Source organism: Passer domesticus, chromosome Z (genome assembly GCF_036417665.1).
Source record: "Passer domesticus isolate bPasDom1 chromosome Z, bPasDom1.hap1, whole genome shotgun sequence".
In the NCBI taxonomy this organism is placed as follows: domain Eukaryota; kingdom Metazoa; phylum Chordata; class Aves; order Passeriformes; family Passeridae; genus Passer; species Passer domesticus.
In genome coordinates this window covers 17,517,275-17,529,309 of record NC_087512.1, presented here as the reverse complement: position 1 = coordinate 17,529,309, position 12,035 = coordinate 17,517,275, and the positions used below count along the sequence as shown (strand labels likewise).

General features: G+C 37.4%; 1 protein-coding gene across 3 annotated transcripts in view; it reads right to left on the bottom strand.

Moving 5' to 3' along the window:
* Positions 1-12,035, bottom strand: part of ITGA1 (integrin subunit alpha 1) — a 73,776-nt gene that overhangs the window by 31,783 nt on the left and 29,958 nt on the right. For all 3 annotated transcript variants that reach the window (XM_064403461.1, XM_064403462.1, XM_064403463.1), the window contains exons 3-8: positions 10,745-10,857; positions 9,753-9,841; positions 9,548-9,662; positions 8,768-8,895; positions 2,771-2,919; positions 913-1,063 (exon numbers count right to left, since the gene is read on the bottom strand). In XM_064403461.1, the coding sequence (XP_064259531.1) occupies positions 913-1,063; positions 2,771-2,919; positions 8,768-8,895; positions 9,548-9,662; positions 9,753-9,841; positions 10,745-10,857 (745 nt within the window). The remainder of the gene's footprint in view (positions 1-912; positions 1,064-2,770; positions 2,920-8,767; positions 8,896-9,547; positions 9,663-9,752; positions 9,842-10,744; positions 10,858-12,035) is intronic.

Sequence of the window (12,035 nt, the reverse complement as noted above, 5' to 3'; positions counted from 1 at the left end):
TATAGACTAAACTTGATTTGAGAGAGAGACAGAAACCAAATTCCTATGGTCTAGCATCTTAGCCCACTGGCACAATTCATATTTGGTTCTAAACTGGGATTTTATTGCTAAAACTGTTACAGTGTCAAGGACAACTTTTTCTTTAGTTATCTCTAATTTTATGAAGAAAACAACTGAAAATCTGTGTGCTGCTGGACTCAACCTTCGGTTTATATCTTTCTTTAAATTAAGTATAACATCTTTAAGTTTCATGGTTTCATACCACCTTTTTTTTTTTTACCAAAAAATAAGATAGTAAGACAAAGAAAGCAGTGAAAAGGCAACAACCCAATGTCCCTTAAAAATTAAGACCAGAAAATAGATTTGAGCATAAAATGCACAAATATAGTTCAGTATTAACACCAAATACATAAGTGATGCTTTCATATTTCTTGATATGGGTTAACCTCTATTCTCATTCAGCTACTGTTTAGCATGCTTAGCATGAAAATGACAGCTTTAGAAAGCAAGCATAAAACACAGACATAATGAACAAGTATTTTTTGATGGCTTACATTTGCCTTTTTTAAAAATTGGTAATGTTTCCATAGAAGTTGCTTAGAATTGTATTAGTCCCTTTGCTCAGTGTTGCTTTTAAAAAAGAGGATTTGATTTAAAACCCTCCCTCAAACTCTTCCTCCTTTTTCCTCACACAGATACACACACATCATCACAAGGAAGACAGACAAATTGCTTTTCTTATATGCTATAAAATCAGAAAGCAAATTTTTAATGTTTTTTTCAGCTTTTTCCTCTCTGAAATAGTTATATTTCCATAAAGATTTTGTGAAATTAACTTCTAAAACTGAAATTACATTTGGAAGATGAAACATGCTTTTAACATTCTGAATTTTCCCATTAAATTTCACTTACAGCAATAGCAAATCTCTGGATGTTTTCATCCTCACAATCATCAATCACTTCTTGTAATCTGTAGTTGTCATGTGATTCCCCATCAGTCACAATAACCATTACTTTTTGTACTCCTCTTCGTGCACCATGAGCCTCAGTAAAAGCTTCTTCCCTAAAGGGACCATAAAGCGTTTTGGAGAAAGGCAATGTCAGCATTTAGCACATGCATCATATTTGCATAGCCAACCATAAACTACAAGATTTTATATTAACTAGGAATCAGGAAATGGAGATTAATGTTAGCCATGAACAAATACAAACAACTGCAATTGGAACTTACATGACAGTTCACAGCCAAAGTTTCACAAGCATTCATTCATCATTCACTCGCTTGAGAGCAATAGCAGAAAATACAAATCTGGATAGTGAAAAATTCTTCCCCTCTACAAATAAACTTCTAGCACTTTAAAATAGCTTTTGGCATCTTAAAAAGAGACCCAGCCAACACCCTACATTTCTAAAAACCCACGTAGAAAGCCCTCACCTACTTCCATGCTACATCAGCACTTCAAGTGGTCAAACTATTTACTCAGCTACCAGCACACCTCTGCACACCTATGTGAATTAGCACTGGGGTTGGGGACACGGCAGAAATAGGCTGCAGGTAAATGGAGGCAGGCTGGGGCACCCACTTGAATGTTAGAGTTGCAGATGGGCAAGGTTCAGAGGTTTTAGGCCTCTGTTTGCCCAGACTCTGGACCTAACAAGGCAAGGCTGGATTAGGGCTCTGGAGGAGAAGGAAGGAAGCAGGGCTTCCTCTTTTCAGAAAAATACCACAGAATTCTAGGACTGGCCACATGAGTGAAAGCTGAAATTTACCACTGAAAATGGCCAAGGGGGGATGACTGTGAGAACAGAGGAAGCTTTTGATGACAGTTTCTGTATATACAAGCCTGCTGTAGTTTGTGGTACACAGGGGCTTTCCGAACTAGATGTGGTTTCTGAAAACTTGGCAATTCTCAACTGGCTCTGCTTTCATGAACTTGTTTGGACTCCTCAAGCTTCTACCCATATCTCAGGAAAGCCTTAATATATAAGAATTCAATTGTACACCACATCAACAAAACTTTGGTCAGATAATCAAATTGTTCATTGGAAGGATGCTGCATATTGCATTAAATGGTTGCTTGTAAAGAGTGAATGCAATCTTTTGTAAAATAAAAGCACACTTTTTGTGATGGAAAAAACAAACCCAGAAAAGAAAACAGATACCAGGACAACGTTGTACAGTTTGAAATTTTCTGAGAGATTTACATTTACTGTCTGTTCTATAAAAGTCAGATTTCATTTTTCTCATAAAAGAAGCGTTTCTAAACATTTTTATTGCTACAACAGGTATTTAATCTCCCAATGATTGAGAAGCTTCAAAGATTTAGCATAGAAAATTTTTAGAACTTTTGAGAAGTGTGGATCCAAACATTGTAATATTCAACTTCTGAATGAAAACAAATTAACATTAAAAATTCTATTTTTTTGTTTTTCCTCTGAAAAACTTGATTTTCTTCATCCCTCTACATACACCGTTCCTACCTGCTCTATGTGGACATCAGATATTGTCAGTTCTTTGCATAGGCCTACAATCTTGTTCCATATCTATTATATTTTCCTAATTCCTCCACTCAGGAAACAGCTGCCTTTCATACTCAATTGCTCTAGGTGCTGGATAGAGTCTGCTTGTCCACCTTCCTCACAAATCATGCTAGCTTAGCTAAAATGAAGTCAGACTTTAGCCATACCATGTTTTTAATACATAAAATCAGAATCACTACCCTGCCCTGCTCATTTCTCCCACGTGCAGGACAGGATCTTGCCTGCATACCTGGCCGTGTCTATTCCCAAGGCTGTCATGGTTTGTGTGCCGCCCCGCTGGCGTATTCTCGAGGCTGCAGCCATCACATCTTCTGTTGTTGAGTATGTATTCAGGTAAAATTCATGGACTACAGTCTGTCCATACTGAACAATTCCAACCTGAAACACAGAGTTCATGTTTTAAAATCAACTACCCTTAAAGAAAATATCCCTGCCTCTTGCAGTAGGATAAATGTCTGTTTGTACTTACAGCCAGGAGAAGAATTGAACTCTTTGTGTTTCCCAAGGATGAAACACCTATATGAGTTTGAGCAAGACTAGCTATATGACAGTCTCATGAACATTTTGAAGTTTCTAAATTGCTTTTATTAAAAACTGGAATAAAGCCAAATCTGTCTCAAGTCCTTGGTTTTCCTGGCTTGAGGCAATCTGGATGGGAGTTCTGGTCTCCTCTAGGCCAAGCAGACCAACACCCCAGCCATCAGTCACAACTCCACAGAAATGTTTTCCTTGTGGCTCACTCACAACTCTTCATTCCACTCAAATATAACATTCCTATATCCAATAGTTTATTTACTCTAAATTTAGCCTAGAAACAGGAAGATGCAATTATTCTTATCTTGATGAAGACAGCAGGGACATCCATGACATGCATGTTCTCCCAGCAGGAGATAAGTCAAAGCATCACCTGACAAGTACCAGAGGGTAAAACATGAAGGAAATGGTGGCTTTGGGATGGGGGAGGGTAATATAAAGCCTGTAGATGACCTTAGCAGAACAAGTCTTTGTCTGGAAGATTAACACACGGGATTGTGCAATAACCACAAAATGCTTGAGGAAACCTGCTGCAAAATCAAGAGTGGAATAAAAAGATGAGCAATATTCTTAAATATTAATTAATTTCTACCATTCATCTCTGTCAGTTTTAATATTTTGGCAGGTTCCTGACAGCTTTTACTGGGAAGAAGCCACACAATGTTCCATTAGCATATTTCAATTTTACGTTACACATGGCAATTTATAGGTGTTATTTAGGATAATGCAGTATTGTGTGGCATTTATAACTCACTCATCTATTATTAAAAGCACTCTAGCATTAAGTTATTGAAGATCAATAAGACCTCTGGGATGTTTCTGCCATCATATTACTTTAGAAGTGGCTTAGTATGTACTTTACAATTGCTTTACAGGGTTTTTTTTAGGTACTTTCATAGCCTCTCAGATTCTGCAAAGCATTTGTTTGCTTGTAGCAGAAGGGTTAGAACTGGATAAATATTTCACAGTAAACATCAATAACATGATCATTATGAAATGCTAGTTACAAATTATTATGGGACTATAATTATATTGGCATGTGATAGCAAAATCTATCACATGCCAATGTATCACACTGAATTTTCGTATCTTTTTGAAAACACAGTCAAATCTGTAAGAAGTGATGTAGGCTCAAACTTATTACAAGTTGCTGCCTTTCAGATATTTGTCTCTTGGAGCTATGCCCTCTTCCATCTGCAGCAGAGAGAATGCAGAGGCTGCAATGTTCCTGTGAGCTGAGGGCTATTAACCCTGTGCAGTGTTTACAGAACCAACCAGGGCACACTCTGTCTCATCACTCAGAACACTCATGTGGCACTGAATAAACTACAACCTGAAGATGAAATTTTTAACCTGTTCCCTCCAAAGCAACTATTTTCTGGAATGAATCTAAAGTGACACACCACATTATCTGAATAGGATGCTGTTAAGTCTTTTAGAAAAACTGCTGTGAACTGGTGATGAACAAGAGATTTGCATCATGCTTGATTTTCTGGAGGAGGAGGAGTAATGGGTTAAAAATTCCAGTGTCATGCACCAATTGTAGCCAGAGACTATAGTATGCTGGGAAGCTGTTTGGTGTGGATTCATGGCTCCTTCTCCAGATTTTGAGGTACCAATAATGAAATCATCTATTGACTGCCAGTATGAAAAGCATCTGCCAGTCTTGTATGATTTTAGAAACCCATGTTGGTGTTGTCATTTTCCTAAAAAAAGATTACAGGCTGACATTGAGTTGTATAATTTCCTGTTTGAAAGGAAATGTCCATGATCACAGCAAGTACACATTTTGAGCATTTCCTTCTCAGGAAGTGAATGGGAAGAACATCTGAGTCTGAAAACTGCACTGTGCAGCATAGCTTGTAAATCAGGAAGGAAGGGGGGCATGTGGTTATCTTATGGGATACAACTGTCATGTGCGACCCTTCCTTAGCACTAGCTTTGAAAACACTGATCATCATCTTCTATATATTCCATGGTATCAAAGATGAACCATTCCTCAATAAAAGGTAACAAAAAGTCTCTGAGAAAATGCTGCTAGGCTTCATGTTCCAGTCTCCTACAGGATCACAGGTTGATCACCTTGCAAAATTAGAGTTATATTCTATTAGACACCAATGAAGGTTTGAATTTATATAGCCTTTTCATCTTATGAAAAACTAAAAGTGACATTCTACATGATGCATATGTGCCTTTATGGGACTTCAGCAAGCCCCTAAGAATGATGCTTACAGGCATTGTATATTTTGATTTTCTTGTTTAATTTATATCTGGAAAATGCAATAGTGCTACACAGAAGGACATAATTCTGCTCTACTCCAGAGAACCTATTATTTTTCCCAGCATTACTGACCATAATCTATTGAACATTCCTGTAATTCTTAAGTTTATGTTCCCTTCCCTAGCATTCCATGGCTTTGACATTACACAAGGGAATAATTCTTTAATTGTCCCCAGTTCCTGTGAAAAGTGTTGTACAAGAGAACAGGCAAGTGATGGACTGTTCTACTTTGGAACAAAGCCGTTCTCAGGGCTATGATTTATTGTTGTCCTATAAATGAATACAGACCCTTATTTGGAAAGAACATTCTGGCTTTCCCAATAAATTATTAAGCTAATCAATTTGGCAAAAACCAAAAACTAAAATAACAAAATGAAAAGAAAACCATTTGGTACATGAAATCTTATGTTAGTTTTTGGGATTGGGATGGGCAGAGAAATCAGGAATATTTTTGGATGTACTGATATTTCATGTAAAAGAAAAGCAGAGATGCCTTGGGAAACATTAATGGATAATATATTTTTTCATAAGGAGATCTTTTTAAAGGCATCTGAACAACAACAAAAAAATAATTCTCCCACATTTTATTTCAAAACACAAGTTACTTGTAAACTCTTGCAAAGACCTTTCTTCATCCTCAGTCTTTGTCGTATCTCTTAAATACACTTCTGTTCTTCTGAAGACAAAGCTAATCATAAGAGATGACATGTCATGACTTATTAGTGTACTGATACAGTACACCACCTTTGGAGACACAGAAAGGTACAGGCCAAACATCTCTAACTGCCTATATAATAATGCAAAAATAGAAACAGTCTAAAGATTTCTGAAGGCCTTTCCAGCATAGCTTTAAAGCTAGAAGCGATCTTATTCAAGTATCCTCCTTTCTTTTTTTGAGAGAAATCCACAGAAATTTACATTACTCATATGTAAATGGTTAAAAAACGTACCCTTCCACAGTAAGAAGATAATTATCTCCAACACAGTTAAAAATTAGGCAAAAAAGAACCTAGAGAAATCTTTTGATTTTTTTCCTACTTCTATTATTTCTACATAATTCCTCCTTCTTTTTCCACTTTTCTATAATCACTTTCCATTTACTTTTTTATCCTAAAACTCAAGACATGCAACTTAATCATCAGTATGGTGTTGTACATTATCTGGAGAAGAGAAAGAGGAAGGGAAAGAAAAAATACCATAAACTTTGACTTTCTGCATCTGAAACTTCAGACTTTCATTTTTAAATCTGCCAGACATGGGACACTGAGCAATTTCTATTGACTTGCTACAAGTCTAATGACCATTGTTCATTAAGGAGGTAAGAGGGGAAAAAAATCTCAAAAGCATCTAATCAAAACAGTTTTGAACAAGTCACACCCAATCTGCTAAGGAGGTATTCTGTAATCACCTCATTCCTTTCCTGTGCAAAACAATCTTAAGTCAGTGAAAGTCCACTGATTTCTACATACATGGTAATAAAAAATTAAATTGGAAAAATCAATTTAAACAGACAAAAGTATATTATTGTTCCTATGCTTCTCTTCTGGGCTCCCAGAGGAGAGGGGATAAATAAGCCTGCTCTGTTGTTTCTCCTGCTCCCTATTGTATAGTCATTTAAACATTTTTTTCTGAGAAGGCAGACAGAGTGGGTGGGGGACAGAGTATAAACTCATTACTAACTTCAGATGCAGCAGGGTCCCCAAGCAAGGGGCTCACAGGAGAGGAGAGAGATGAGATGTGCTCTGGAGAAGGAGGAAGGTAAGAGGAACTGGGAAAATTCCACTGAGCTTTTGTCATCCATTTCCAGTTTTTCAGTCTCTCTCCTCCTTATCCCATTCTTATCTCCCTCTCAAATGTTTCTGCTCTGTAGCAGCCAGATGCCAAAGCTGACGTCCTCAAGTGAATATGTGTACGTGTGAGAAGAGGGGCAGCTATGCCAAACTGTGGGCACAAGGGATTTTGTAGGTGGAGATGGGAGGCTGCTGGAGTGCAGGCCAGAGAGGGACCTATTGTGCACCAGCTGAGCCACACAGATGAGGCAGTATTCCAAAACTGAACATAACAGAGGTGTGGCATTGTAAAAATTTAGGAGTTGCTGGGTAAGGAAGAGGAGGGAAGGTGCAGTGGAGTTAATTGCCCTGCGTACCACTCCCATGAAGACCTTTGGGCAGAAGACAGTGATGATTTCCATGCAGCCAATGCTCTGTACTGGGAAGTTCAGATTTAAGTATTTCAAAATTATACATGTTTGAGTAATCATCTGTTTAAGGGAACAGAAAGAATTTTTTCGTTTCTGCAGAATTTGACAAAGTGTTTTTTCTTCTTCCTCACAATATCTGAAGAAGAGTGTGTTTAAAATAACAGGATATGATTGTGATATTGACAGTTTATAAGTGATATTATCATCCAGCGTTCAGTATAGACAACAGAGGACCTGGATGGTAACTTGAAAACCCCAATCAACATGGAAAATTATGTATAACTCTCTGCAGACAGAGATATCCTTTACATCTTCTCACAGTCTCCTTTGTGAAGGCAGGAGCTGAATGTTAGGAGCTAACACAACATTGCAAAACTTCCTGTGGCATATAATTTATTACAGAGGTCCTGGAAAACCCTTGATTTCGAGAGGTGGAAAATAGAGAAAGGAAAGGAAGAAACAGTTTCTTCTGTTGCTGTCAATAAAGCTTTTTGTGTTAATATGTATCCCAGACTCAACTGTTTTCCCCTTCCCAGAGTTCTTTTAGAACTGATATTTACATAATCTGTTAAACAGCGGGTGGGACATATGCCAGATCCTCAGGGGGTAATTGGTCATAGCTCCATTAATTCTGATGGAACCGCATTGATTTATAGCAGCTGGGAATTTGGCCCTCTCCACTTATTATATAAATGCAGCTTCTGCCATTAATAACATGCAGCTAAACAGCCACTCGTTAATTAGGATCTCAAGGTTTAAAAGCTGCATGCCCGATGTTCCACAGGACTAAGAACGCTGCTCCAAAAAGCTTACAATCAAAAGCTGTCCAAACCACGCATGTGTGCTTCAGAAGAGCAGAAATGACCTTTGTGCAATGAAGTACAAAGGAAGACAAGAAGGGGCTGTGGAGAGGAAGGAAGTGGGAAAGGACAGTGTTCAAGCAGCCTCACTTAATGCACTTAACTTTTGTCTCTAGGTTAGAAAGTTGGTTTCTCCAGACTGCCTGAGCAGTGGGGGGAGGGATAGTCTTCCTGACATTGCTGCTTCATGACTGAGTATTGACTTAGTTGTGGTTTCAGCTATTTTGCTTCAGTATCCTGCTGCTCCAAGTTCTTGGAATTGAAAAGGTCCATAAATGACACTACCATTTCCTGTAAATTGTTTTTTCTTCTTAAATTAAAAAAAACCCCATAAAATATCTACCATGTTACCTGTGTTTGCTGAGGACCTATATCCATGTTTCTCAGGAGGCTGTTCAGGAAGTCTGTGACACTCTCCCATGGATAAATGCTGTTGGACCCATCAAGGACTATGACAATGTCCAACTGGGTTTTACACTCTGAAATACAAATTGCCACATAAGAATTGACAGTAACAAGTATCAGACTTATCTCATAGCTTCAGCTACTTCTGTCGTTAGTAACAAATGTGTATCATTCTGTAGTGTGGCTGAAATGACATGCTTCATGCCAACTATAATTCCTCAACTTTTGCATTGTATTTCACATGGCCTGTGTTCCTTTTATCAGGAAGGAGATTTCTTGTAAGCAGAAATTTAAGAATGGAAGAAGATCACATAACGAGTATTTACCAGTGACCCCCTACTTTTGTCAATATCAATCAATTCTTCTAAAATTTTTTCAAAGGACCAGGTCTTTAAGATTTGTACGTATATCACTAAAATGGGTCTCAGTATGCCGTCATTATTTAAAAGGAGCCTTTTGGCCATAAGTTAAAAACATAAGCAACTATTTTTAGCAATTGTGTTTGGATGTTACATAGCACTGTAATGATTGTTTATACTGAGATAAATTCCAAAAGTAGGAAGAATTTAGGTTATATACAGACAATGAAAACATTTACTTAACTTGGTAATGCTGGTAGCTAAGTTAAGCAGTTCATTTTTTTTCAGTATGCCTATGTGTATACATTTGTCTTGTTTGACACTCTTTATTTTTGGACACACGGGAAAATTCCTGCAGCATGCATACCTTGCACAGACGGAGCAATGGCCTCAACAGTTTCAAAAGTGGAGCTGACATTAGAACAAACTCCAGTTGTGTAATGCAAACGTCCACATTTATAAGCATAAAGTGGTCCACATGCCTTTAAAAAATGAGAAAGGGTGAAATGTTTTTGTTATGATATCCGAGAAAAAAACCAGACTTTTAAAATTAGCAAAAAGTCCTTTCTTACCAGAAACCCTCCTTTTGGGTTAGTCACTAAGGTTGTTCCAAGAGTCATGTTTTCTTTTACTTCCACGACATTAGGAACTGAAGTAGAAGCTATAAATAGATTAAAATGTTAAGTATTTGGGAACATGAAAACAAAATGTTAAATTATATATCCCCTAGTATGGAGCTTCCAACTTCTAAAATAAAACCCAGACTGACACAGTTTCATCAAATATTTTAGCACCCTTCCCCCTCCTTCTTCAACTGCAACAATCAAGAAAAATTTCTGAGACTGGCTTTTATCCCAGAAAATTTGTCTGGGTTGCTGTCTCAAATAGTTTTCTTGAACCGCAAGAAAAGAAAAAAAAGTAAAAATAACAGCACAATGAAAACAAGATACTACTATGCACAGAGTTTTGTTAATTAGTAAAAAAAGTCATTTTTTACCTTGTCTTGCTATGACTGACTTAATAGCTTTTCTATTTGTTACTGTTATGTTGCATTACCGACATTTAGGTTTTCAAGAAACACAAGGAGACAAAAAATATCACAACAGGTCTATTTAGTGAAGTTCTTATTAAACAGGAATTTCCTTCCAGTCTACATCAGGTATCTCTTGACTTGACCAAAAAAAATTATTAATATTTACCTTTGGCATAATAAGACGCATCAGCCTAGCTACATTTTCATCAAAAGCTTACTGATAGCATTATGAAAGCTCTTGGTTTCAGAGAGCTTTGGAAAGGATAAACCATGAAATTATGATCCAAGACCTTCCTGGCTCAATGGCCAGGCCTGCCAACCACAGTCAATTAATGTCAGTCATAATAAAATTTCGATAACACAACCACATACCCATTCTAAAAGTATGACCATGTTTTCCACAGGATAGTGAGAAGCCTTAAAGTATAATTATTTGTAATGCTACAAACACAACTTCTTCACATTTAGCTCTGAAGCCCCAAGCAAATTATCACTAGGAAAGCTGTGACACAGCTTTATTTCCTTTCGTACCTGGTAAGTTCAGTTTTGTGCAGGGTGATGGGCTGTCCCTTCCTACGGGGCATTTGTAGACATCGCCTGTTCTTTTCTCAGGTTGGCCAACTAGTGGTGAACCAATAAGTACCCTGCAAATTAAATAAGTTACCTGAAATGTCTTCTTTCTAACAAGGCACAAAAGTGAGCAAATAAAGCTTACGGAGAGAGGACAGCTGCAGCAAGCTCTACACTAGCAGTATAGGATGAAGAAAAAGAAAATTATCTATTATACCAGTCCAGATGCAAGAGAAATAATAAGGACATGAAAAGGAAATGTGCCTATATACCAAATTACAGAATAGAATAACACTTTTAAAAATTCCAGAGGACAATAAAAGCAATATAGGTGGGTAGACAACAAGTCTTAGAAGTAATATAGAAGGAAAGATATGCTTTATTTAATATGTCCTTGATCCTTACAAGATCTTAGATGAAAACCTGTTTTCCATACTCAGAGACCAAATGCCAAAAGAGAGGCTCACAAGCACTCAGAGGAAGAATTTAGTCTTAAATAATGAGGAGCAGCACTGTAAAAGAGATGTTCTTCCCTGTCATTAATTAAAAAAAAGGTTATTAAAATAAATTTCAAAATTGTGAAATGCAGAGAAGTTGGGTGTGCCTGACATCCCCTGGGAGATTATCAATGGACATCAAGTTCATGCCACTGTGCTGATCCTTTGTCAGAAAGAAAGAGCCCCACAAAGAGTGTTATGTGGTCTGAAAGGTTGTTTTATTTTGTCTTTTTGCACAAGGGAATCCCCAAGTTATTGAGAAAAAGCTGCAGTCAGGTTCAGAGACCATTTGTTGCTGGAAAGCTCTATTGGTGCCCTACAGGTTGCAGTAGAAAAATCCTCTCAAGGCTCCTTTGTATATTTTTAACTATCAGCTTACACGTTTTCTGCTTTAAATACTGACGTCCTGAAAGCCTGACAACTTACACGAACTCTGGAGTTCAATTTCAGAGATATCCAGATCTACCACACTACTTTATATTGCTGTCTGGCTACTGGTAGATCTACCATTTCCAGCTCATATGATTGTTTGCTTTTGAAAGGTTTCAGGACTGCTTACAACAATAGGGCTTACTTTGCAAAATCCCAGCTCCTAGAATGGATTTCATTTCCTGAAGGTCTAAATTAGCTCACAGAAGGTCATTATTCTTATTCTCTCACGACCCTCATACAAATGCGTATTTAAACATCCTACAATTGCAGCAGTCAAGAACCAGCACATTCAAAAGAGGCTCTGTGGTTTTATTTCTCTGAGC